Here is a 27,950-nt window from a genome sequence, read left to right as displayed (position 1 = left end):
GGCCTTTAAACATCAAGCCAACTTTATTTATAAGCTCTTTACAACAGTAGCTACTGAACAAAGTGCTGAACATAAAATACCTAAAACATTAAAAGACATGTTTTATATGAACTGCAAAGTGACCTTGGGTTAATTAAAAGGTGCTTTAAGTAAATGCATTTTTATTACAAAACCAAATAGAAATAAAGCAGAAATAAAAGTAGTAAGAAATAAATAAAAGGAGAAAAGCCTCTTTTTTTTTACCATTTACATGCAGGTAAAAGGCAAACAATGAAAATATGTCTGTAGAGGAGAAGAAATGACCCTGCCTGCACACATGAACCTTTCTCTCCAGCTCTCCTTTTATTCTTCCAACATCTATTTCCATCACTTTCTGCGTGCAGAGCGACTCCACCGACGTCTGAGGAGAGCTCGTCTGGCTACAACTTTTCTTAACTACATGATATTATTTTTCTCCCTCTGGCTTCCCACAATAAAAACACACGGAAACAGAGCAGACACAGAGCTTATTGTGTAAAAATACCTCTTTTTTTATTGAATTTCCATCATTACAATTGCACACAATCAGTTTGAGCAATCTAAAATATTTATAGAAATTCATTGAGCTCTAAGTGAACAGTCATCAGTCTTTAGCAGAGGCATAAGAGACGTGTAAATATACTGAGAACTTCACTTCCCATGGGGCACAGACCTGTAGCCATGGTAACCCTCCCCAAACCCATCCAACAGCAACATAAAGACCTTCTGCCGTCCGTACAGTAGCATCCCTAGACTATTACCCTCCCCGCCAAGAATTAAAGAACACGACACTGCAACATCAGAAGTCACATACCGCTGTGTACCAGCAGTTTACCAACAGAAAGCTCCACGGGTCACAGGATTTACAAATGACAAAACTACACCTGAAATAATCTGGAAAAGTCTGGCCGAACACATCCCTCACACGAGCTTTCTGATATTTTCCATCTGTCCGCCGACACACTTGAGAGAACAAAATGTCCTCCGGTTCTCTCAGAAAGCCACTTCTCTACCTCACTTATAAAATAAAAATAAATAAATCTGCCTTGTTCCAGTCAAAGCTGCATCATCCACAAATACGTGCTTGTTTTTGGGTGGTCAGATGGACTCAGAGGTGACGAGGGAGATCATCATGGGATGTTTCCACTCGGATGTCCTGCTCCCCAGCGAGCGGCGTTTACTCAGCAGGACAGCAGGACACAAAGGGATGTGATTTTCCAACATGCAGGCAGACGGATATGGACGCTGACAGAGAAGACACAAAGACGCAAAACAGAAAAAGCTTTCTGGACGCAGGCTCTGAGGAGGGTGACACTGACTGATTTTATCCGGAACAGCAGGGTGAAGATAGAGCTGACCTCTGCCCAGCAGGCGGCGGGAACAGAATCACACACACATATAGAGGAAGATGCCATGTGGTGCACAATTACACTCCACTCTCATCTCATTTCAGCCCGTTGAAAACCGACTGTGAGTCATCTGTGACCAGAAGTGTCAAAAGAAACGAGAGCGTGGAGTCGTGAGGCTCTGAGACCACAAATCATGGCAAAGTCTGACATTTTTTAGTCTGGTATATCCTTCATGTTGAAAAAGTGTTGATCCAGAGCTAATTTCTGTAAGTTTTCCATCCAAGCTGCCAGTCTATCCTGTAATCTCTTACAGGAGCAATAGTTCTCCAGCTTTCTGAAGCTCCTTTAAAGTTTTTCATTTTTTACTTTTTTTCAGTCCAGTTCTTGAGGAATTTCATTTAAAAGAAAGCTTTAAAAGGCACCAAACTCAGGGGATGAACCACTGTTGTGTCGACACATTACAGATAAATTAGCAAAGAGTTTAGTTTATGTTTGAAAAATGCCAAAATAACACATCTGTCAAACAGAAAAAAAGGATTTTTTTTTTAGCTGAAGACAGGACCTTAGAGGTGTATCTGTACCTTCAGCTGATCCATCTAGAAATGGTCTCCATAGAAACGTGGCTGTCAAGAACCCATTCTTAAGGAAGGGAAACAGGGAGAAAGGCTGAGGTATGTCACATGACACAAGAACTGGACTGAAGACCAGTGGAAACAGGTCTGATGGATGGATCCTCCCCAGAACCTGGACCTCAACACCACTGAAGCAGTGTGGGATCATCTGGACAGAGAACGGAACAAGAGCTTCAAGAAGTCCGGAAAACTATTCCTGATGAATACTTCCAGCTTCTTTAAAAGGGTTCAGACTCTTGAAGAATAAAACTGCTTGGACAAAATATTCATTTTCAAGGTTGAAGTTGTACAATGTCTGATTTTGCCGTAAATACTGTATTTCCCTTTATTTCTGCTGTGCGAGGCAGCTCAAGTTGACCTTGCCGGACCCTCAGTCAGAAGCCGTCTCGCTTGCTTTCCGCTGTTCAGTTTATACTGCAGATTTGACCCAATACATGTATTACTAATATCACCCCTCTGGAAAAGTCGGCAGCCTTGTCCACCACCCTCAATGTGCTGTGAACACAACTGTGATTTCCTCAGCATGTCTTATTTTCTGTCTTCTGTCTACATTGAAGAGTCCACTCCAGAGTGTTTGTGATAATGTGTCGTGTCTTGTGTGTGAAAAAAGCCTCAGATACAGATTAATGGAGACTGCTGAATGTTTAAATAAAAGACAATTAAAATCTAAATCTGTTCTCACACACGGACACCAGAGACTTCTGGAGGGATTTCACTGTTGCCTGGTCATGCACTTCAGAGCAGAGGTGGCAGAGGTTCTTCAGCCCCTCCTGGATGGAACCCACATGAAGGTCATGCTTTGTTTACATCACGTCATGAACCGTGGATGATGCGTTACTTTTGGGTTGATATCATGACAATATGCATTTGCATGAATCCACAATACTGACAAGCGAGAGGAAAACAACAAACAGGTCAGCAAAAAAGACTCGGGCCCAGTTTACCCCACAACGCTGAGGCAGGAAAACACAAACCGCCACAATGAGCAGACAGCAACTTTTCATCCACTAAATGAGCTTTTTTTTTTTTTTTTTTTTTTACAGAAACGCTCTTACATAGTGACTAAGTGATATGGCTCCGAAGTACAGTGAAAACATCACAGCAACATGCAGTGTCAGTGGGTCCAGGAGAGGAACTGAAGGACCACAACAGTGTTTCAGCATCATTCACCAACATAGAGAAGTGTTTAAATGTAAATATACAGCCACAGAAATTAATTGTTAGGCACTTTAAAACATACACTACACACACCTAATCCACTGCTGAGATGTAAAGATGAATCAAAGGGTCTGTTCCTCTTTGGCCACACTTGCTAAATTAGTGAAATAGTTGATGTAAAGACAAAACCAGTACATGAGGAGTTAGACCCGTCATAGTGAAGTAAGAGTAAATAGAGTAAAGAGTTTCTCAGGAGTACATTTCCATTTTTGGCACAGAAATGTCTTAATGAGAAAGCCCTTTATGTTCTTAATGTGATGACTCATGTCTGTCACAAGCCCTCTGACTCACCTTCTCTGCAAAGAGAGGTGCTAATGAGATCTAGGAGTAAAAACACAATAAGATCCACCATGTTTTATCTGCCCCTCAGAAGAATCTGCCATGGTGAAGCGCAGCCATGGCGGCAGGAAGTAGCAGAGGAGGGGTGATGGTTCGGTACAGAACATACAAGGAGAAGGAAGCTGTAAGCAACACTTCCAGCAGTTATTTAAGCGAAGGCTGTGGGACCTGAGTCTAGCTGGGAGCAGGTTAAAAGGGTGAGAGGAAGGTTGTTAATCAGCAGCAAAACAGGAAACCTTCAGATAACATGACAGACTGAGGGCAAAAGACTTTGTTCTGAAGGGAGAAACAGCAAAGTCAGAATTTTCTTTACAGAAATATAAAGGAGAAGTGATGATAGATGCAGCCTGAGCAGTTTATTGAAGGCCCAGCAACTAAACCCTGATGGCCCAGGTTGTAATTCAGAGCCTGACTGGGTCAAAGCTCAGTTTAAAACAATCATGTTTTAAACCGAAAGAATGAGCATGTGCAGTCTAATCTCTTATTGACGTGCAAAAGATAGAGTTAAAATTAATCGAAATGTACGGGCAATAAGATACCTAATAAATACTCAACCACCTGGCAAAGAAAGCCTCCAGAAATTCCAGTTGCACAAAACACCCAAAGTTTTTACATCTGTCCTTAGTTAAAAGGTTTTTCTCATGGTTGTTGCACAGAATGAATAAAAGTGTCTTGAGTTAAAGACAACTTTTATACACTTAACTGAAATAAATATCTCTAGCTTCACCGGAGACTTCATCCTGCATACTTTGTGTTAATGAATTGATCTTCATATTGTATGACTGGAAAACTTTGTGTGCTGTCAGCCATTATATATGCTGTTATTAAGCCAGGTTTGCTCTTATTACTACCTCGTGTATTTAGGACTGAACATCTCTGCAGTGTTCAGCAGATCATGTGACTGAAACTCATTGCATGACGTGGTACGCGGTCATCAACAGTGAACAGGCTGAAAAAGAGCACAACTGAGGAGTGATCTGACTCCTCAGTTGTGGTTGGGCGATACCTTTAATACCCTGTATTAAATATATCCAATAGGAATCCAATTCAGAATCTATTCTGAATATATTGATTTTCTTTATTTCCTGCAGAACACGCTAATGTGATAGAGTTAGAGGTACCTTGTGGATCTTTCCTCAACGTGGTTACTTATGGGATTCCTTAAGTATAATATAACTTTGTCACTATAAGAAGTAAAAACTGGGATCTTAAGGAAACCACTTCTTAACTTGTTCTATCAGGAATAGTTCCGGGTGCTTTGTACAACTGGCCACGTGCGTTTCCTTCAGGAGTTGGCTGAGAATGAAACGGAGACTAAAATGAATAAAAAATTGAGCGAGCTAGTCTCCCTTCCTGCTTGTTGATAAAATAAGAAAAGTGTTTTAATAGGAAGTCACAAACTGACTTTGAAGCTTGCTCTGTTGCCCCCTAATGGCCAAAAGTAAAAATCATTAAATACAGCTTCGCACATCGCTGATGCCAAGTGTTTTGGCTCCCAAAGGTTTTGAAACATTTACCTTTATGATGGATTTAAATTAGCAGTTTTAAAGGATTTCTAAAGCTGCTGCACAGCTGCGGACTATAATTTGCTGTTACCGGAAGGAAGAAATGGTAAAAATCCTGTTAATTTTAAAATGATCTGACCCATGTTTAGATCACAGGCTGAGTCTTTAAGCAAATTCAACTCAAAACATGATTGAAGACAGAATTAAATAATGACAAATATCAAGTTATAATTGAGCAAGTAAATATCAAAAAGGCAGGAGGACACCTGAAATTGTCCAACTGCGACGACACCCAGCCGCATGCAGCATTCCGTGTTTCCAGTTTTGATATTAAAGTAGTAATTGTATCAACAACTGGAGCATCAGCTGGGCCTCGCCAGTTTCCACCCTCAGAAACCACTGTGAGAAAAAGCTAAAAACCAAGGCAACGACAGACGAGCGCAGACGAGACAGCCTCGAGCTCCAGCAACAGTACAACACAAAATAATCAAAGCAAACAGGAAGTGGAATTATGATGCCATGCAGCGTGTGAAGAGGGAGGGACCTCATACCTGCATCATCTTTAACACAACATATTCATTTCTTAGTCTTTTTTGTGTATTTAGAGGCACATAGAAGGCTTGCAAGTTACAGTTTAAAAGCATTTACAGGTTTGAGCCAAAAACATGACAAAAACAAACACAGCCCACACAAACGCACAAGAAAAGTCTCTAATGGATCGGTCAAGTTTTCAGAGGGAGACAGCAGTTGTAATAAATAAGAGAAGCTGCAGTAAATATGTCTGGAGAAGAAAACTGGACCTAAATAACAATAATTAATATAATATTAATAACAATAATAGCAATAATGTCCAGTTCCTTTCATGATGAGCATGGAGTGGAAAGGGTTGTGATTGGCTCAGTACAGACAACAAAAAGGACAATCTTCTCCCACAACACACACACACTGCCTAAAAAAAACCCCTGTGGTGCTTTGCAGGGCTGCAAGGCTGCATCCAGCTTCTGCTGCAACATTTGCATCATCAAGACGATGAGCTGCAACAAATTTCCAGAAAAATTAGAATCATCTGCATCCATCAAATAGTTTTTAGATCGTTGAGCAGCGTCTGAATCGCACCATTCACCACTCATAGTTAGGGATCTGTAACGGATGATCCGAGGTTGGGATTCGGAAGAAGGCACGAGGAGGCGAAAGCTGCCATGATGGTGAAAGTATTCATCAAGAGTTCCCTTTTCATTCCTCATTAATACAGCAGCACTAACAATGTCTTGAAGGAAACTGAAGGTGTCGAAAACTTAAGCCTTTAAAAAGACGCGGGACGACGTCATATTTGTGTAAAAGTAAAATGATGTTTTGGTTTCATTTAGCTGAAACTGTGAGGGAAAAATATTCTGAGCTGCAGAGACCCAAACAAACATATTAGCTTGTTTTCATCCAGACAGCACAAATTTTATACATTTGGAGAATATTGGCAAAGGAGTTTTTCAGGTTGTTCAACACCAGGTGGGATGTATTCTTCAATCGAGAGCATCAAACCAGAGGAATAAAGTGAAACAAGTCAATAAAATGGCTGACAGATTGCTGTGGTGTTCAGGAGATGCCCAGTCTGTCCTCATTGGTCAGTTTCACTGGCCTGATCAGACTCCGCCCAGATTTCCATATCAGCTTTGTTGGCATTAAGGCTATGTCCACACGGAGAAGGAAAAGCTTTCCACAGAGATGGAATCATTTTAAGTAATTAGCGTGTCTACGCAAAACCACTAAAAACACTGTAGTATATATACCAGGCCTGTAGGTGGCGCTGTAACACTGCCACAGAAAATAAACCAAAAACAGGAACGAACAGGAGCATGCACATAAAGGTGTGTGATGTTAACAAGCATACAAAGAAGATGGTGGCGAAGAATGGCGTAAAAAAGGAGAAATTTATGTGGACTGACGATGATGAGAGGATTTCGCTGTAAAACATCACATCCCGCTCAGCAGCTTCTGACTAAGAATAAAAATACTTTTTTTCTTTTTTTAATTGAAAATAACCGTTTTCACCGACATGGCAACTTTTCCACCTCAACCAAACAATGCAGAGATTTTATTACCTTTTAATTAAAAATCTGCATACAAACATATGGATGGAAAAACAACCAATCAATGACAGTAGTTTTTCCTTGGAGAAACACTCCACCTGGACAAATTTAAAGGCATTTCTTGCTCTAAATTAATTTGTACGAATCGTACCGGCAGGAGGTGGAGGATCTGGTGGAAGGTGCAGGGAAAATAATCTTTGCATAAATGTGGGGAAAATAAAAGAGCTGGTCATGGATTTTAGGAGGAGGAGCCACACCCCCTCTTCATTAATGGAACAACCGTGGAAATGACCCAAAGCTTTAACTATCTTGGAGTTCACATTTCCAGGGACCTTAAATGGACCATAAACACCCCCAACATCTTAAAGAAGGCCCACCAGCGCCTTTATTTCCTCTGGAAGCTGAAGCAAGCCAGCCTCAATACCTCGATGCTGGCAGCTTTCTACAGGTGCGTGGTGGAGCGCACCCCCTCTCTATCACCACTTGGTTTGGAAACTGTTCCACCATCGACAGGAAGGTGCTGCATAGGGTGGTGAAAGCCACCCAGAAGATCACCCGCAGCAGTTTTCCTTCCATTGTGGATATCTACATCAACAGCTGCAGGAGCAGGATTCAACCACTTGGCCATGAACATAAAGGCCATAACTACAGGCTCAAATGCAGCTTCTTCCCAGAGGCTGTCAGATAGGAGAACTCCATGCCACACTAATGCACTGCTGTGCTACTTATTGTCTCTAAATTACTATAGAATATTTTTAAGATGCTGTACACTGCTGGTCCTGAGTACAAATTTTGTTTCATGGATGCATGCAAAGGACAATAAACTGAACCTGAACCTAAAGAGTGATTGTCGTATATTTCCCCCTGACTTCAGAGGTTTGGTCACGCAAAAAGCAGCTAATTTGGCATGGAATAGCTTGTTTTGTTCAGTTTCTTTCTGTACTGCTTATTTCCATTGCATACAAAGCTTTTCTAAACATTAAAGCTGCATGTTGATGCATATCAATGGTGCAGAGGCTTTTTTTCTCTAATATAGATGAATTCTTAGTCTGATTGTCACAAGGCGGCTAAAATTTGTGCTTTACACACCTTTATTTTTGGTTTGTGAACAAAACTGAGTCAGGGTCCCCGAAATAAAAAAGTATGATACCCAGTTAAAAAGATAATTTTTTAAAATGTATTTGTTTTTATGTTTTAGAGAATTGAGCAAAGAAAACAGATGCATGTTTAATTTGTTGCAGCACAACAGCCTGAAAAACGGAACTGAAGTTAAATGAGAGCATGAGAACACCTGACGAGCTCTCACAGGCACAATGAGACAAAAGTAATCAGAAAATCTATTTTCTCAACTCCAAATGGAAAATTTAAACTATATTTGCATCCAGAGCCATGCAGCCCTGCGAACACACACATAAATCATAAACCAACTCACATTCACACTCCTCAGAGGCAGCCAAGAGCCCAAAACATGTAGTTAGATTTCTGATGTAATCAGGGGAAAAAAAATTAAAAAAAAAAAGCTGTTGAAGTGCAGTACCTATTAAGAACCACTAGGGGACCCCTGAAGTCAACAACTGACTACAACTGTTCCTGACCGGCCGTCTGAGCCGGCCACAGATATATTCTGTACATGCAGTCAATTAAAAATCTGATGCAACACTCGCTTTGAGCAGGCAAACATGTAGATTATACACGGATAGCATTATATCATTCATCTTTTCATATACTCTGCACCTCTTCCACCTTCATTTTTCAGCAACAAGAGAAGAAAACTTGAGTTTGACCCCCACAGCAGACCACGCAGTCAACTCTAATAATGTTTGAGTAGGTGGTGCACAGTGGAGGTGCTAATCGAATCGATGAGGGAGGTTTGGTATACGGAGACCTTGAATTATTCCAGAGAGAGGCACCCGTTTCCCCCACCCCTCCTGCCACGTCACAGAGGACAATGGAGGCCAGGTGGGAGGCAGGGGGATGAACTCCTCACTCCGCTTCGTGCTCTGGGCTCCGGAGGGAGTGGTGAGAGGGAGTCCAGCAGGTAAAGGGGGGCTGCCATCGGTACTTCTCCTTTTTTTTCTTTTTTTCCCCTCTTCTCATCAGATCGTCACTCCCTCCCCATGCGAATGTGGAGATCAGTCCCCGAGGATGACTTTCACAAAGCTAGCCACGTCGGTTTCTTTGGCCTCATGGGAGGTGAAGAAGGGATGTTGCTGAGGAGGAGACAGACATGGGATTAGAAATAATGTGATGAGATGATGAGACCAAAGGCCCGTGGATAAAAACATGCAAACAAAGCCACTAATACAGCAACAAAAGTTACGTCAGTTTGTGTTAAAATTGTCTAGTTTTGCTCTGATTTTGCAGCCTCTTGTGTTCACATTCAGCCTCTCAGTTATCATTCTGCACCAAGGGCTTATTTTCTGTTTGTCATAAGTTTGCACCGTTTTCTGTTAGCTTTGCATCTCATAGTGATGTTTTTTTGCTTTGTATTTGTCGTGTTATGTCTTGCCAAGGTTGTGCAGCTTTTACAATTCACTGCTGTTTGTTTCATATTCCCATTTTTTTCCCTTGTTCCCTGGTGTCACCCTATGTGATTATTTTATGTCTCTGCAAAGATTTTGCATCATCTTGTGTTCATTTTGGTTAGTTTTCATCCTTTTCTGGCCATGCTGTGGTTTTCATTTAATTTTTCTCATTTTTAAAGACAAACAAACAAAGAGCCGTTGTGTTTTAGTGAAGTTTTGCATTGACAGGACGTGTGCATCATTACCTTTGGTCACTGTCTCATTTAAGTCAGTTCATTCTGTCTGTAGTTTATCTGCTTCTGTTACTGATAACTTTATGTCCTTTTTTAATGATTTTATATTTATTTGCGTTATATTCCATGTTGTTTGGTTTTATGTCTGCATGCTTATCTTTTTAAACACTTTTTAGCATTTTTGCACCTTCTAAAAATCTCTATTGTGTGTGTTGCGTGTCCTTGGTAGAGATTTTGCATTTGTGTGTGTTCATGTCCTGGAAACACAACAGGTGCTGGAATGAAGTTTTGCACCTTTAGGTGCTTTATTTTATTATTTTACATCTCTCAGTACTCTAATTTAACCTCACGGCTGCTTTTGAGGTGCTGTGTTTTGTAAAGTGTGTGTTTTGTTTGTGATCTGTTTTTTGTCTTAGTGGCGTACAGTTTGCTCTTTTTGTACTCTGCATCCTTTACAGTATAGTTTGTCTCTTTATAATGCTTATGCAGATATTTGTGCTCATGTTAACATAATTTCGCAGTTGTTTTTAAACTTAATTTGTCTTTCTGTGTAGGTTTTGCTTCTTGCAGTGGTCACTGTGCCTGGTTTTAGTTCATTTAGATTATTTTCATCTGTTTGCAATTCACAATGATAGTGTATTTTTTTTCATAGTTTTGCATCTTTTTCTGTTTTCTTTTGCATGCAAAAAACTGTGTTGACCATCTCTCATTTAACACTTCTCTGCTTCTTCTGGAATATTTGCATCATTTTGTCCCTGTGCTCTTTACATCTTGTTTTTTGTTTTATTTTTGTGTCTTTCTGAGGTTATTTTGCTGCTCTTCTTGTGTGGTTTTGACTTTTTCATGCTAGGTTTGCAAAGACACAGTAAATAAGCGCTGCAATGTGCAAAATAAGCACTGTTTTAAATTTATTTTTATTTGGTTTTTTGAAGTTTTCTGTTGTGTCTGTGTGATAACTGTGTGTTTATTTTCTTAGCTCAGTCACTGTGCTTTGTTTAAATCTCTTTCTTGTGGTTTTGCATCAGTTTCTTTGTGTATTGTGTTTATGGACATCCTTCCATGAATGTGACTTTTAAGTAACTTGACATTTGTTGTCAGATGTGAGGGGAAAAGATTTGAAAACTACAGTTTAAGGCCGCCCCCTAGTGGTAAATTATCAGTATTTTAAAGTGCCTTCATTTGAACACAAGACAACAGGAAAAACAAGTCATGAAAAGACAAGGAGGAGGAGGAGAGGAAGAGTGAAACTCACCATGAGTTCTGTGTAAGTCGGCCGCTCTGTGGAAACCTTCTTTAAGCTGCAGGAGAAATAACAGCAACAAAAACATTACTTGGCAACAAATGCAGCACACGACACTAAAGTGACTCAATTTCACAATTAACAGGAATCAAGCGCGTCTACGAGGACTAAAACCTCATGAGATCACTGACAAAGCACCGATGTCTGTGTGTTTCTGATAGAAACCGTGAGCTGGTTCCTATTTCCCAGAAATCATTTTTCATTTTAAGTTAAGGATATGAAGAGATATTTTACTTTAGACAACACTGCTGAACATTTTATTGTAATTTGGATGCACAGACTGTATCCTCATCTAAAAGCACAACCTGCACCAGACGGTCTGGATCTCCTCCTGGTTTCAGGAAAAACTAAGCCAGCTTAAATCCACTGAAGACAATGAGCCACCTTAAATGAGGACGGAGAGCTATCACAGTCCTAACTCCACACCCCAGTGTCTTGCATGTTTTAGAAGTTTTCCTGCTGCAACATGTCAGACTCAAAATAATGGCTCATCAAGAGGCCTGTGCAGAGCTTGACAACAAGCTGTTGGAGAACCTTTTCATTTAAATCAGGTGTGTTGCAGCAGGAAAACATCTAAAACCTGCAGGACACTGGCCCAATAAGTCTGAAGTTGGTAATTCCTGCTGTTGCTTAAGCATTCTCATAAGAAGTATCTGATTTTATAAACAATCTGTGCCCCATTTCAGAAAGCGGGTTCAACAAACTCTGAGCTGTCAAACTCATCAATGGAACACAGATAACATGATTTATCATGGCAACAGGTGAAAAAAGGCCTCACATTTTGCTCCAATGGAGTTAGAAATATTAATGAATGCATATACAGAATATGACCATATATTTCGAAGAAAAATAAAAAAGCAATACAATAGCAGCAGCAAAATAACGTGAGCTGGCAGACCGAGTCAACACGTGAGTAGTTTTTTTTTTATCTCGGCTGTTTCTCTTCAGTGTATCTTGGTATTAATATCCTCAAAAGATATTTCTTAATTAGGTGTTTTGCAATTGTTTATGCACTGCAACCCTGCTAGAATGTCCCTAACTGTAGGCAGATTGTTCTCGTTGACAGTCTGATCACATCCTACAGTGACAGTTATAAGAAGAGTTGTTCTTTTTTCCCCTTGCATATCGCACTAATGCACAAGCATCACGGGCATCAAATGTGCTGTAGACCATAATGTCTGACCCTGTTTACGGATGTTTCCTCATATATCTAAATGCAGATGTCACTTCCGTCACTGTTCCTATTGAAACGTCAGCTAGTTGAGCATCTTTGTGACTGAAGCTGCCACCTGTGCCCTGACAATCAACCCTTTTTGAAAGTCACTTGTTTCCCTCTTGTCATCCTGATACAAAATCAGAATCAACTCAGCATTTTTACATGCCACAGAGCATGGTTGGAAGTTAAGTGCATCATTTTACCATGCAGTCGGCTTGTTGGAAGTATTTGCATTTGTTGTTTCATCACTCATTTATTCAGGTTTATTTGATGCGTTACCCATGTGTGAGCATTTTTTTATATGCAGGTGCAACCCAACAGCACAATGGCTTACGTCTTATTTATTTATTTGACAGTGGCGAGGCGATGGGTCACTCAAAATGATGGTGGCATATTGTGTCTCTGACTGCTCTTCCATCTTGTGCATCAGCGAGGTGGTCAGGATGTTCATAATCAGGTGCATTCAGTGGCTGAGTCGGACATTGCTCGCTTCTCATTGTGGCAATGTTGTGGAGAAGGACACATGCCACAATAATTTCACATGTCCTATCTGGGGCAACTCTGAGTCTACGAAGGTACTAGAAGCGGGCCTTAAGTATAGTCATCTCTACGCTGGCTCGAGTCCTGCAGTGAGCCAAGCCGGTCTCAGGATCAGGGTAAGAGGTCAGAAAACTCTCCTATAATACAGGAAACTATATTACATTTTTTAGTTGTGATAGGTCAAACAAAATACGGGCAACTCTAGAGCTCAGTGTACACTCAGGAAGACTGGAGAGTCGGGCACAGACCAGGCCACTTTGCTCCCACATTACTGATGATGTGGGCTGCATCAAACATGATCTTCAAAGTACAGAACAGTAATTACATGCAGTAGCTGTAATGTGAAGTATCAGGGATTCTAAAGGCTAATATTTACCTGCACAGTAATGCTGTGGAAAGACTTCCTATTCACATAATCTCCTTCATCTACTGAAGGAGCTGTGATAGGAATTTGAGTCCCATCTATGCAGCCAATCACACCTGGAAACCCTAAAATATATCAGATTAACTGATGTGTTCCACACTTTAAAATAAGTTCTTTATTGCTTAGACAAATACCTGCAATTCTGTGGAATTCTTCTTCGGTGTCTCTTGTGGGTCTGTGACTTGGGAACACCACAAAAGTGTAGAGCAAACGTTTCAGTGCAAGAGTGACAGTTCTCACAGCCCAACAGACTTTGAAACGTGCTCAGCGTCACTGATGTTATAAAGAAAACTCCCGTTGGCAAAAAACCAAAGTGCAACAATGACCAATATGAGGGCTGAGAATCTTGTTCAGATACAAGATTGATTGTGCAGAAAAACGGTAACGCTCAAACAACTAATCATGTGGGAATGATAAAACATCCAAGCGGGGTCTGATCACCCTTTCCCGACGTAGATATCTGCAGAGTAATTGTGCTTCAATGTCAACTGGCTCTTCAAGAAAAGGACACGCGATGTCTGACACTTCCTTCAGTCTGCAGCTGCAGCTAAAGAGGGTTAGTTGAAGAAAACCTGCCAGCGAGCAGGTTAGCTTCAGGGAGTCTGTTGCCGCAGTAACTGACTCAGAGTTACACTGAACTCACTTTGTGAAACCGAACACCCCCAGTTTCCCTTAACTCAGAGTCAACTAACTCAGTTTTCACTAAACCCGCTTTCTGAAACGGAGCCCAGATCTATATATGTACCATAAATATTTACACCCACAGTCATCTGAAGCCAATCGGACAGCAACATTTTACTTTCTCTATCAGGAAAAAACTTGTAGATATTTGGGTTTTATGCAGAATAAAATAAACACGCTTTACGACAGTCACATACAAATTTTTCTGATTTTGAAGTCAGAAAATGGGGGTCGTCAACAAACAGATTTGAGGCAAATCTGTGCTACATGTAGACGTGACTTGTGGCGCTTGCTGAGATGTTTTGGTCTCCAGATTAATATGTAGATGTTGGATATTTCTTTGAGAGGAGCTAACTGATTAATAAAGAAGAGTCAGATGAGTGGAGGGCCGTCTGGTGAACAGTCTTGTACCATGTGACCTCTGGCTGCTGATCAGTCATGTCATGTGTTGCATGAACAAGGGCATGATCTAACATCACTTCCAGGACACAAAATTTCATTCCTCTCCACCTCATATCTCCATTTCCGTTCAGGGTAGTGAATCCCTGGTGTTTATCCTCGCTGATGTGACCATCTATTACAGGACTAACACATAAACACACACGACAGCTGTACCTATGGGAGGACTGGAAAACAGAGAAAGAAACAGCAGTGGAACAGATAGAATAGTCATAGAAGGACGTTCTATCATGTTTCATAAGCTCTTTAACCTGACTGTGTTACAAAATTTCACGAGATTAAAATATGAAGGAGGAAACCATAAGGATTTAGGAAAAGACAACCATGTAGTGATAAAAACCTGACCACACTGACACTTCATGTTAGGCTGCAGCTCGGAAAATAAAGATGTTCAATTAATGTTTCATACAGAGACTTTAAATCCAGTTTGATCACGTTGTTAGAGACTATCACATATAGGAGCATTTTACAGAAAAAGGCACAAAAATTAATCATGTTGTTTCAGACTGCTCGCATTCACCCTCACGGTCTCATGTTTATCTACACAAATCACTGATGGTACAAGTGCATGTCTTTGAAATTTGCAGCTGCAAGAAATTTTAAGTTTAATTTAGTCCTTCTTTTCCCCAAAAGGATCCCCCAGTGTTTCCTATGCTGAAGAGGATAATAAAAGGAAGCACTGAAGCTCCTTTACCTCGCATTTAGAGGATTCAAACAGCTTTTTTCATGGCTGTTATCTGACCAGACCTCCGGAGAAGATGAGGTTAAAAACCAGGAACGTGTCTGTTGTGACTGTAACGTCACCATTATGGTTCACAGCAGTGGCTCCCAAACAGGACACCATAAATAAAATCCAGGAGTGGATTTTATAACAATTATACATTATATCTGAAAAACACAAGCATTTGTTTGGTGTAAATACTTAAAATGTGTAAATACTTACACATTATAAAATGAAAGCAAGAAGAAGAAAACTGGTAAGCAGCTTTTCTCCCGAAGCCTTCAGAGCATTAAAATGCCACTTAGCACTTTAAATGTTAATGTGTAATTTCATTCATATCTTTTTTCTTTTTAGCAGGAAGACACACAAGTTCGCTGCACTTGTTGCAACAATGATAAAGATTCTGATATTTTTACTGACATATTCTGACATATTTACAAAAATTTGCACACACTTATTTCCCAGAAAAAAAGGGAAATTTTGAGCCTATTAAAGCGAGATTATTTACTGCGTTGCTGATTGACAGCCTAGCTGAAGCGGAATCAATGAGGGGACATGAATTTTTTCACACAGTGGAAAACAAAACTAACCGCCTAAAGAAGAGCTGAGAGAGAAAAAAGAAACCATTAGCTGACTGTTTCATTAGTTACCTATTATGTCTTCATATAAACAGCTGAAGTCAACAGCTCTCAGTCTGATTGCTTCACCTCTCCGCAGAGGTTGGCTAATGCTAACGTGCTGCCAAATGAAGCCACACATCCGTCCATCCTGAGTGAAACTAAGACTTTATCAAAAGGTTAAGACAGCTTAAACAAAGATACTCAGCGAAGAGCAACTTCAACTTTCATTTTTAGGAAGTTGCAAAGTGTTTTTTTCCGTTTTCTACTCTGCCACATACTCTGAGGAGAAAGGAGGAAAGAAAGGTACGATAATGGTGCTAACACGGAGTCTAACAATAATCTAATGAAGAAGAAGCAACATTTAGTGTCATTAAAATCAGTGTTGAGCATAAAGTTTTCAATGCAGCTCTCTGACGACACTCATCACAAGTGCAGTTCAGGGAATTATGAAGCCACTCCTGCAAAAATCTACAATATGAACAACATGATACTGAAAGAATATATTAAATGCATTTGATGAAGCAAACATTAAATAACAGATGAGAAACTATGTAAGAAAATATTAAGTATTTTCAGTCTGCTGCCCGCCTTCGCTGACCACAGAAGTTCCTGTGTCCAGCAGAAAAAGGCAAAAGCCTCCTAAATCAAGAGAGTCCTCCACTGCTGTAACAGCATAACAGTATAAGGCTGCATCTTCCCACAACATTAATACCTGCATGTGTAACTAAGCAACCGAGAAAGAAGAAAACAAAACCAGCAGCAGGAATTGTCCAGAGGCTAATTTTCACAATCCAAATAATGAAGACATCTCACAAGGAAATGGATAAACACTCACTATCCCTGCACACACACCTCTAATGTAGGTGAAAAATGTAAGAAATCAGCTGTCTTAAGAGACGAAGTGTGAGGGTTCAGGTGCAGGCAGGTGAATAAACTGAATTCAAATATTATTCAAATGTATTCCTAATTGCATGTTCACTTAAACAATGCTTGCACAAATTCACAAATCTGATTCCAGCTATTTCATTTTCTTCGTGTTTGTCGGAGTTAAAGTCAGCTGGGGTCTAACAGGAAAACAGCTGATCTGAAATTAACATGATGTTTAACTGCTTCTGTAAGAGCTGCTTTTGTCCAGAGAAAAAATCTACAAAACATTTAGTTGCTCACTGATCATGTGTTTTTGGTTACTGATATTCCATCGCCGCCCAGCCGTTTCACTACATCCAAACAAGAGCTTCATTCCTGAAATCTACTAATATACTCACATGGAAATAAAATATACTTAAACACTGGTTTTCCATTAATGGCTATGTTTGAATTTTCCACCCATTCACCATATAGTGAGTCAGCTATTTTGTCACTAATTTAACGCACTGCATTTTATCACGTGGTACACAAACATCAATTAACAGATAATGTACTCTATGGGTGTGTCTCAAGCAGTGCACTTAAATACTTCGAACACTATGAAGTGCGCTGATTGCGACATAAGTAAATGAAATGATAACCATTTCGAGAAATATGCGTGGTACAGTATGTCTTAAACGACATGCAACAGGATGTTCAGATTATCTTTTTCTTTCTGAAAACTAAAGATTATAAAACAATTTGTGAGCATTTGTCTGTACGCCACAACGGAACATTGTGGTATGTCCTCCTTCAGATTCAGCACGTATGTACCCTGTCAGCATCTGCAACACTTCACTGAATGCATATTGCATAATTATGGAGTAATGCTGCATTGAAGTAGTCTGAAATACATCAGCAGCTTTCCAGCCCTCTGCTAGAGTCCACTATACAGCAGATGATCGTTTCAGTAAAATGTTGCACCTATTTCCTGTTTTCCAAATATAAAGAATGAGGGTTTAGTGAAGACTTTGAACAGTATCTCTATTATACATTTTTCCTTAAAGCAAGATTTCTCTCACACACACACTTTACATAGTCATAATAAATAATTCTGCCTAATTTCCTATAAAAGCGAGAAATTCAGTTTGAGTTTTGTTGTTTGTTTTTTTTTGTTTGTTTGTTTTTCATCCCATTTCTTATTTTCTTTGTCAAAACTGTTCAATTGCAGCTAATTAAATCAAAGTAATATTAAGCAATTTACAGCTTAAAACATACACACACACACATAATAGCAGGGAGTAAGTTTCCTGGGAATGATGAAGCACCATGACGTTATGTTGCAAAAACAACTTTACAGCAGCAAAAACAACCTATTCATCTTCTGTCTGTCTGGCTGCTTCTTAGACTCTTAAAAGACAAAGATGTACCACTGAGAGGTGAAGTCCACAAAATCTGGGGAGAACTTTTCGGCAGGAAGCTGGGGCGAAGGTTCTTCCACCACCTGCTTCAGCTGTTGAAAGGGCGTCCCCCATGAGTCGTACGGGAAACGCAGGATGGCGAGCTCGATCTGAGGACACAGAAAGAAGGTCATTTAAAGACAATAAAAACACAGAACAGCACATGAGCTAAAACTGAGCATGACACAGACTCATCAATATGTACTTAATGCCTCGATAGTCAAAATAACAGGATGAATTCTCATCAATTTGTTTTTTCCTGCTAAATTTAAGTCACAATATAGCATTTTACGTATGTGCAGTAAACTTTAAAATGTCACATTGTCTTCATTAAACATCAGGAAATAATTTGTGCAACACACTAGACCAGTAATGTGTTACTGTACAAATTACATAAGTAAATGTACAACAGTAATTTGTATTATGATAAAAGAGAGAAATGTCAGGAGTTTATTAAGGAATAAAGTAAATTAAACATCTAATGCCAAAGATTATTTCAGTTATTTACAAATAATTAAAAACTTATGACTGAAAAGGACAGTACAGGCATAATTAAAGGAGATGGTAACAGGTGGCATTTTAATAGGAGTCGACATACAGAATAACATCTTCATTATACTGTATCAGGGGCTAATTTAGAAAACAGTAAAAAAAAATATAAAATTACACACAGAATTTATGAATAACAAAGTCAGTCTAGTCATTTCAACCAATAATTAGACTTTAGAATTAAATGACAGTCTGAGGTTGAGATCAGTTCATCAAAAAAAAACCTAAACAGCAACATTATGTGAGAGACGTTCAGATCATTGATCAGATTTTACACAAAACAACACAAACGCTCAGCACAACGCAGATGTTTCCATCAGGCTCAGGCTGCTCAACAAACTTCCACATCCAGGCCACAGAGGAACCGTGGTGGAACATGCAGTAAGCTACTAACCTGCACACGTTTACATAGGTTCATCATAGAAAACAACAACTAGAGCTCAACCAAACTGGTCCTGGTTCATTTAGTACAGCTTCAACTCAGTAAAACATCAGGAAACATCTGCAGCAGGCAGAAACCGGACATGTTAAACATGTAAATGCTCCAGAGAAAGAGGAGAAGACGGACAGCTGTGGTTGCTATGGTTACTATCTCACATTGCTGGAATCATCTAAACCTTGGGAAGTGGTTTATTTCTGCTGTGTGACACCTGATACATGTTCCTTTCTTCATGTTAACATTGGACCGCTTTCTCATGCCCATTGTCCAAAAGTATCAGCAGCTACTTCGCTGAAGCTAGTTAATGACTTTGCACCAAAATTCTTAAAGAACATAATACGTTTTCTTAAGGTATCATGGGATTTAGTGGCATACTTTAGATCTATAAAGGATAATATCATGCAGACAGAGGACAGATTCATCCATCTATAAATTTCCCAATCCCACTTATTCCAGTGCAACGTTGTGGGGGAGCTGTAGCCTGTCAGCAGCCATTAGGTGCGACCGCGAGGCAGGTACACCCTGAACAGGTCGCTGGTCCATCCGAGGGCCACACAGAGCAACGATAGTCACTCACACTCACTCCGAGAAAGCATGTGTTTGGACTGTGAGAGGAAGCCGGAGTAGAAAGCAGAAAAATATACAAAAAAAAGATGTCATTCAGAATTAAAACAGCTAATAACTTAAAAGTTAACTTAAAAAAGCCAATACTTCAAACTGTGCTTTTATTCAATTTTCACGTGTGAATTAGTTGATATGAACACAGTTAAAATAAACTAGACTAAATTCAGCTGAAGTGGATCTTATAATGGATTTGTTTTAATTAGTGGACAACAAGGAAATAGACTGGACTGTATCTGTAAAAGTGCCATGAGATGACAGGCCGAAAAATGGCTTTGTCATACAAATAAAGCAGCATCTGCAGGCCTGTTTATCATGTTTATCATGTTTATCATGTTTATCTGTCACATTAAACAGATGATGTGGGGAACAACTAACACTGCAGATACAGATGGATATGAGTCCTCCAAAAGCAGACGTTCCTGATTCCAGATGTTTCTGACTGTACTGAGGGTCGAGGTGAAGCTGGAACGCATCCAGTTACATGACTGTATGACTGCTCATTAAGGTGCAATTTTAATATTTATGGATATAATTTGTTCTTGATACGTTTGAATTTGCAGCATAAAACATGTAAACATAGCTGCTTCATTTAGAACTACAAAACCACCAATGAAATGAAAAAATATTTTATTAATCTGCAAAAGGAAGCTAAAAGATTTGTTATAAATTATTACAAAATGTTTATTATCTAATATGATCCCTTTTTATATCTTATTATGTTCTGTAATTCTATGCTATTATCTAATTATTTACTGTAATAACTTTACAAAAATGTAATAAATTTCATTTAAAATGTCTCCAGAAATCAGATTCATACCCCAAAAAGAAACGATTGTTGTAGAGTTGAGAAATTTTGTGTGGACATCGTAGCAGCCGTAATGTTCTGGTTTGTCGGAAGCTGGTGTTGAAATAATTTCCTGTAGGTGTCCGACTGGAATCTTCCTTCCTGCCGCTGAAGAAGCTTAAAGTGTTTTCTCGCCTGTTTAAGCTCCTGATCTGGCTTTTAATTAAAGCCTTTCATAACCCTGCCTTTCTTCTGCTTGATCATTACTTGGTGTATTTATTATCCTCTTCAACGGTCCTCTTCCAGCTTGACTTACAGACACTCTTCTCAAGCTCTTTGATACGATGCAAAATCCAAGCTGCTCAGTTCTGATGGCAGCAAAGAAACAGTAAGACAGAAATCTGATTCTAATTTTGTGCATTTTAATGTTTCATCTGTGTAACTGATTTATCTGTTTCATCAGTTATTATGCAATATTGTCAGCTTTTCTACAGATGTGGGAAGATACATCAGCGATCATCCCTCTGCCTCAGTGTGGGCTGGAATCCAAGACTTTTTACGGTCTCATGCTGTAACTTTATGTTAGAGAGTTTACTTTAGAATGACCATTTACTGTGATATTTAATCATTTTTAAAAAGCCAAACATTAAAATGGAGCTTATCAATAGCTGTTTGACTCAGACTGACAGCTTTCCAATGACATCAGGACGAGAAGCTGCTCGCTGCATCAGTCGGAGTTCAATAACTAGTTTCCAGCTTAATATTTTAATCACTGTAAAACTTTTCCACTGGGAGACTCTTTCTCATTTCCTCAGCTAAATCCAGGGTGTTTTTCTTTTTCACCAGACAATTTATATTTTAATTAAAAATTCTAAGAAAAAAAAACAAACATTAAATCCCATGAACATTACAGCTCTATGCTTCGGGAAAGTTTAATATGGAAGTTGTGCTCATTCTTTTTTTGCTTTCTTTCTTGCCATATTTCATTCACACCTTTCTTTTCCAAGCCATCAAAACCTTATTATGATGTACTGATCCAACGGTCCTCTTATCTACTTTTTACCCCGTCCATCACTGACACCCCACAAGAAAAAATAAAAAATTAAATTAAATTAAATTAAATTAAATTAAATTAAATTAAATTACTTCTTTTCTTCCTTATGATCATTAACACCATCTTTATTTAAAACAGCCAATGTGTTTAACCCTTTAAAGCCTGACCCAATAAAATAATGGGGAGAATTTTTTAAATTAATTTAAAATCTAAAACTAATAATAAAATGTTTATAAATAACTAACTTTTATTTTGTTATATTTACTGCTTATTACCATGTGAGATCACAATAATTGTAGCGCATTATTTTTTTATTATTGCATCCACCGTTTGGGAGGAAGCACCTGATTGTGTACAACAGGGTTTTGAGCAAACTTTTTACCATAAAATGATGCAAAAGGTCTCAGAAACTGTTTCAATATGATACATCTGGCATTAAAGGGTTAATGATGACAAGATGAGCAAGAGACAAACACTTCATGATAATTCTCTCTGATCTTAGTTGGAAACTTGTGAATTTTTAACATCTCAGCACTGTGTTGTCAGGAGCTGACCTTTGTTACTGTCCTGCAAATGGACCTTTAATTAAACTGGATTTAGTTCAGGCCTTCAGTGGAGGTGAACAGATTAAGTTGGACTGGATGAGGGTGTGTGATTGACAGGCTGCCTCACCATTGTGATTCCTAAACTCCAGATGTCAGACTTCACGTTGTAGCCTTTCTGATTCGTCTCTGGGTTGATCCTCTCTGGCTGTGGAACACAAGGACACATGATGATGATCATGGCAGCGGTTGTCAAGGACAACCAAAACGCTCCCCATCCATGCTAAAACTGAGTGTTCCCGGCTGCTAACCTGGCCCTAAAAGTCAACCAGCTAATCAGCAGCTCAGTGGTTAAAATGTAACCAGCTCATTAGGTGTGTGGGAGATAATAATGAGAGGCTGGAGTTATAAAAAAGGCTTTCAGCCTCAAAACTAAGAGGTTTGCTGCAGTTCCAGTTAAAATCTAGTGGTTTGTATCCAGAGAAATTATCAAGTATACAATCCTGGTGTTATTAATTAACCTTTGAACACCAGAAGTCACAAGAAAGTGACAATCCTGCTGCATTTTAATGCTGTCAACCTGACTGGAAATCATTTGCAAACATGATGCTTGTGGAATGACGTCCAAACATGTTCTTTAATTTCTCTCCAGCCTCTTTCAGACATCATCTCATCTCATTTTAATGAAGCGTCTGCACGAGCATCCTGGACACCAGACAGGTGCAGGATGTGGTGGGCGTGTAATCTGCTGTCTGAATGTTTCTGCATCTTTACTTTTTCTCTCACAAACTTCACTTTGGTGCAAAAACTTGTAAATGAACCATGACATAAATCATCAGTGAGAAACTGCTGCTTCTCTTCACCAAATAAAACACAAGCAGCGGTGGAAGGTACCTGATCCTACAGAGACTTTTAACCATGTAACCCTCCTTTTATAACGAAAAGAGAAATATGAGTAAAGCTGAAAAGGATTCCATCCATCTATCCATTTTCTATCCTGCTTATTCCAATTCAGGGTCACAGGGAAGCTGGAGCCTGGTTACTAGATGAGAGGCAGCGTACACCCTGGACAGGTCGCCAGTCTATCACAGGGCTCTTTAAAAGGGCTGTATAAGGTAAAGGAAAACTAATAGAGCAGTGCTCATTCTCCTCATTTCTAACTTTTCTTACACTGAACAAATTACTTTCTTCAGTTAAAAAGTTCCACTCAAAGAGAAGTATAAGATTAAAACCTCATTTTTTATATTATATCTGAAAAACAAAGATTTATTGACTGTTTCGAAAGCTGCTTCTGGCCTGAATGTGTCATATTACCCCTTTAAAACGACTCCTGATGTCATACACACACACACTCAACATGTGAGTAACTGTTTTGGTTTCATGTGGTCTCGTCCTGCTTACCGCCATGTAGGGTTTGCAGCCAGCATCCATTGTTTTAGCCACGGAGTCGACCAGGTAGCCGCTGATGCCAAAGTCGCACATCTTCACCTGGCCCTGAGTGTTGATCAGTACGTTGGAGGGTTTCACATCTGGACAGATGAAGAAGGAAGCGGCAGTTTGATTGAGTGAATGTTTCTGTTTTTAGAACAGCTGGCTGCCCGTCTGCAGCTCTGTGGTTGCAGCTCAGACCAGATGCATAGCTGCTTCCTGTCACTCGTAATGCTTTCATACAGCAGAGGTTTGACACAGGAAAGGATCCTGTTTTTAAAGTCTCAAAGAAAATGGTAAACACTCTTGGAAACACTGATACAAGTGAAACACCATCAGCAATAGAGCGACTGTTAAAATAATGAGAAGAGGTTAATAAATAAAGATCGTATAAAAAATTTTGTGGAAAAGTCTTGAGCTTCCCCTCATTTCTTTACAGCCCTTTAAAGTGGTTTTGACCGCGGTTCTCCGGCTTTCTGAAGGTCTGTCATTGGCTGCTTTTCACACATTTCCAATCCAGTCCTTCTACCTGTTCTTTTTTTTTTTTTTTTTTTTTGTGCATTCATGTGCATAAAAATAAAAAATAAAATAAAATAAATAAAAGGCTTTTGGGGGACGGTCTGGTGGGCCTTGGATTTGGGCTCCCATCCTCGCTCTGTACGGGTGTAGTAGTTGGTTGTCAGTGTGTTGCTTTCCACCTGGTGAATCTTTATCTCCTCTTTCTTCTTTCTACTCTCTTTTTTATTCCTGTTCACTCTATATCTTATGTTTGCTTGAACAATTACAAATAACACAAGAACTGGACTGAAAATCAGTGGCAAAAGGTCTGTTGGAGGGATGAATCCTCCCCAGAGCCTGGACCTCAACATATTTTTGTGTTCAGGCTAAGCTGCACAGACCAAATAATGTTAGAATGACACAAACTCAGTTTTCGCCTTATATGCTGTATTTCCATATATTTATGCAAACATTTCAATAAAGTGCTGCATCTATATTTCTTCTTCTGTTTATATTTTGCATTATTCTGAGGAAACGAGTGGCTCAAAACGTTTGCTCAGAACTACAGCTCTGCTCATAGCTCCATCGTATTGGATGGCATCGTAGGTTTTCCCTCTGGACACACTGAAGGTAGTCATTTTACAATTTAACACTCTAAGTTAAAAAACTTAACCCCGTGAAACCCTAGGGTTTTTGGAGGTGTAGTTCGCCTGAACAGACCTACCCAAATTAAATCAACAATAACTCTGTAATTTTCAGGTCAACATACATAACCTTGGTCTCAATGGATAGGTAAGACCCTATGTAATATAAATCCAGTGTCAGAAACATTGAGAATGTTCATATGCCTGTGCAAATTGTCATAAACCACAGGTAAAATTAAAAAAATTATCCTCGCCTAATTGTTTTTTTTTTACACAGATGAAAACATCATGATAGAAATCATTCTGTGCATAAAGATACCACTGCATGGATTCAGCAACTCCTTGACTACAACTGTACAAAGCTTCATGAGAATAGAACAGAGCTCATAGCTTTTATGCAGGTTTTAGTGTGGATAGGACCAGGCGGACTTTCTATTTGGCCCCTTGGATACCCAAACTGTGCCAAACTGTGCTGTGTCTGTATTTCCTCCAGAGCTTCTAACACGGTGTATTTGGTTCTTTGTAATTTCTTGGACATGTTCATTGCTTTTATCCTTTGTTCTAAATAAATAGATAAAAAGTCAAAATGAAGCAAAGAAATGAAAGCTGTTCGATATTCGCTCTTTCCGGTGCGCCCACGTGCGTAACTGCAGCAAAATGGCGATGATGCTCGTTTGTTTACACGCAAGCATTTATACCTGACAGATAAAGCCTCGTTCAAGTGTAAGATATCGTTGGAAAGCTTGTAAGATGTAGAATTTGACCAAACTTTATTTACACTGCCAAGACCCACAACAAGACAACAAAATGGCTGTGAATGGGAGCATATGACAGTTTCACGATTATGGTTTACTACGCTGTGTTTTGGTGGAAGAACATTGTGGATAGACTGAAAATGACCACAAAAAGGTAAGGAAATGAAAAATGTGGCTGTTTGTGAGAACAGCTTTGGGATTTGGTGTATTTGGTGATAAACATGCTGTCTGATAAGGCTGCTGTGATATGCGAAGGTTAGCTTTGTGTTTGTTTTGAGACTGACGTGAGGTGCTTGGTGAATATCTTTTTATGCTTGGCATCATATGAACGTGCAGCTTTTCTAGTTTCATTTGATACCCGATATGTTTGGGTGGAGTGAACGGATCACGCGTTGTGTTGCATTTTGTTTCGGGTGTTACTGGTTATGGTGGCGCTGTTGTTTGTGGCATACGAGTTTCAACTCCTGACTCAGGCCCAACACAACACCCTCCTCACTCTACTGCTGCATCTTACATCATTTTACCCCCTGCTCAGTCCCAGCCTGCAGGGTCCCACCCACCAGAAATAGATATGAATGAAACTGTTAAGTGAATGCTGTTCTTGTCCTTCATTAAGATCTGGACGGAGTTTAAAGGAAGGAAGGAAGACAGAGAGAAGCAGCTGCTTGCAGCTGAGTGGATAAACTGTCTCTGAGTTTAATGGGTTTCCTCTCAGGCTCTTACCTCTGTGTATGACTTGCAGATTGCTGTGCAGATGCTCCAGAGCTTTTACTATCTGTAATAACAGAGCCCATTAATAAGCAAATGAGAGTTACATAAGAAATTACTGTCATTCTGACTGGATGAAGAAAGCCTTCACAGGATGTCTTATAAAGCTTTATGTGCTGTGAGTGAACCCACTGAGACAGCGATCTTTCCCAGGATGTCCTCGGGGATGGTTAGGCCCTTCTCAATCACCTGCTTGTAGAACTTGTCGAGGGACGTGTCCATCAACTCCATGCAGATCCAGACGTCGCCCTGGAAACAGACAGGAGAGATTAGGAGAGATCAGGACAGAACAGCACAACAAGCAGCCGGCCGGATTCCAAACAGACGGGAAGTAAAAGATTTCCCAGAGTCTGAGTCATGGTGAGGAAATCCTGAACATCTACTCACTGCTGCAGGAAGTTTTTTCTGTATCCGAAAGGCTTCAGAGGTGTTTTTTTACTTTTATTTTTGTCAGGGAAACAAAGAGGCGGTTCTGGTTTTGATGCATTTCAGAAGTGGACAGATACAAAGAAAGCATTTTTTTAGCATTGACGCTCATCACCCCACCTGCCCCTTTAAAGCTGTAAACCTGGAGAAAACTCTGCACTCACATATATTAACATCAAAAAAATTGACATGTTCATATTTAAATTCTACACATCACCTGCAGACCAGAAACTTAATAACCACTGTGGGAGTTCTTCATGTTAGTGGAGTGGTATGGAGTTTGTAATGTCCTGGAAAATTATTTTAAATGTCAGTTTTATCTTAAATTTCCTTTGGGATTAATAAAGTATTTATCTGTCATCAATAGATTGTCCTGCCCTGGGCAGCATGACCCTAAATAAAATGTTCAGAAATTACTCAGAACTTTGGTTCTACTGGAAAACTAAATATTCTGAAGTAAATCCCTGGTTTACTGGAACCTTAAAGACCGTGCTGTGGCCTACGGGTCTGATAAGATCCTGATCTCTGAGCCAGTTCTTTTGGAAATTTGTACCAAAGATCTGCATAAAAACAGCTGATGTACTTTAGTTTTAAGACTAAAAGAAGGCTTGTTTTTAATTATATTTTCCATTGTTGAATTGACTGTAATTGCTGATTTTATTCATATTCAAAACTGACATTTTTACCATTTTTATGCTTTATTCAGTTTTAATCTAGTTAGATTCAGATTTGCTTCATGTATCGAAGGGAGGTTGTTTTTTTTAGTGCTCCAACAAAAAATAATAAAAACAACAAAACAACCATGCAAATATGAAAAACTCATCATCAAACATAAAACAAAATGAAATGTTATAATAATATGTTAGGTTAACAATTTCCCAATATTTATAAAAAAAATTTATTGTTTCCATTATCTGTAAAATAAATAAATATAAAAAAAAATTAATTAATTGAATTAAATTAAATGGGCTGCACGATGGTGTGGTGGTTAGCACCGCAGCCTCACAGCAAGAAGGTCGCCGGCTCGAGCCTCGGCTGGGGGGAGGTTCGAACCTGGGGGGTGGTGGCCTTTCTGTGTGGAGTTTGCATGTTCTCCCCGTGTATGCGTGGGTTCTCTCCGGGTTCTCCGGCTTCCTCCCACCGTCCAAAGACATGCATGTTAGGTTAACTGGTTATTCTAAATTCTCCCTAGGAGAGAGTGTGTGTGTGTGAATGGTTGTTTGTGTTGGCCCTGCGACAGACTGGTGACCTGTCCAGGTGTACCTGCCT

At 39.5% G+C, this 27,950-nt stretch overlaps 1 protein-coding gene across 2 annotated transcripts in view; it reads right to left on the bottom strand.

The window, feature by feature from the left end:
• Nucleotides 1–506: 506 nt before the first annotated feature.
• Nucleotides 507–27,950, bottom strand: part of map2k6 (mitogen-activated protein kinase kinase 6) — a 42,616-nt gene continuing 15,172 nt past the window's right edge. For both annotated transcript variants that reach the window (XM_041973698.1, XM_041973697.1), the window contains exons 6-12: nt 26,388–26,504; nt 26,211–26,262; nt 23,564–23,691; nt 22,293–22,370; nt 18,141–18,280; nt 11,156–11,201; nt 507–9,355 (exon numbers count right to left, since the gene is read on the bottom strand). In XM_041973698.1, coding sequence (XP_041829632.1) covers nt 9,278–9,355; nt 11,156–11,201; nt 18,141–18,280; nt 22,293–22,370; nt 23,564–23,691; nt 26,211–26,262; nt 26,388–26,504 — 639 coding nt within the window. In that variant the 3' untranslated portion in view covers nt 507–9,277. The remainder of the gene's footprint in view (nt 9,356–11,155; nt 11,202–18,140; nt 18,281–22,292; nt 22,371–23,563; nt 23,692–26,210; nt 26,263–26,387; nt 26,505–27,950) is intronic.

This window comes from Melanotaenia boesemani, chromosome 21 (assembly GCF_017639745.1).
Source record: "Melanotaenia boesemani isolate fMelBoe1 chromosome 21, fMelBoe1.pri, whole genome shotgun sequence".
Lineage (NCBI taxonomy): Eukaryota > Metazoa > Chordata > Actinopteri > Atheriniformes > Melanotaeniidae > Melanotaenia > Melanotaenia boesemani.
Note: the sequence above shows the minus strand (reverse complement) of the source record. Positions and strands in the feature narration are given on the sequence as shown.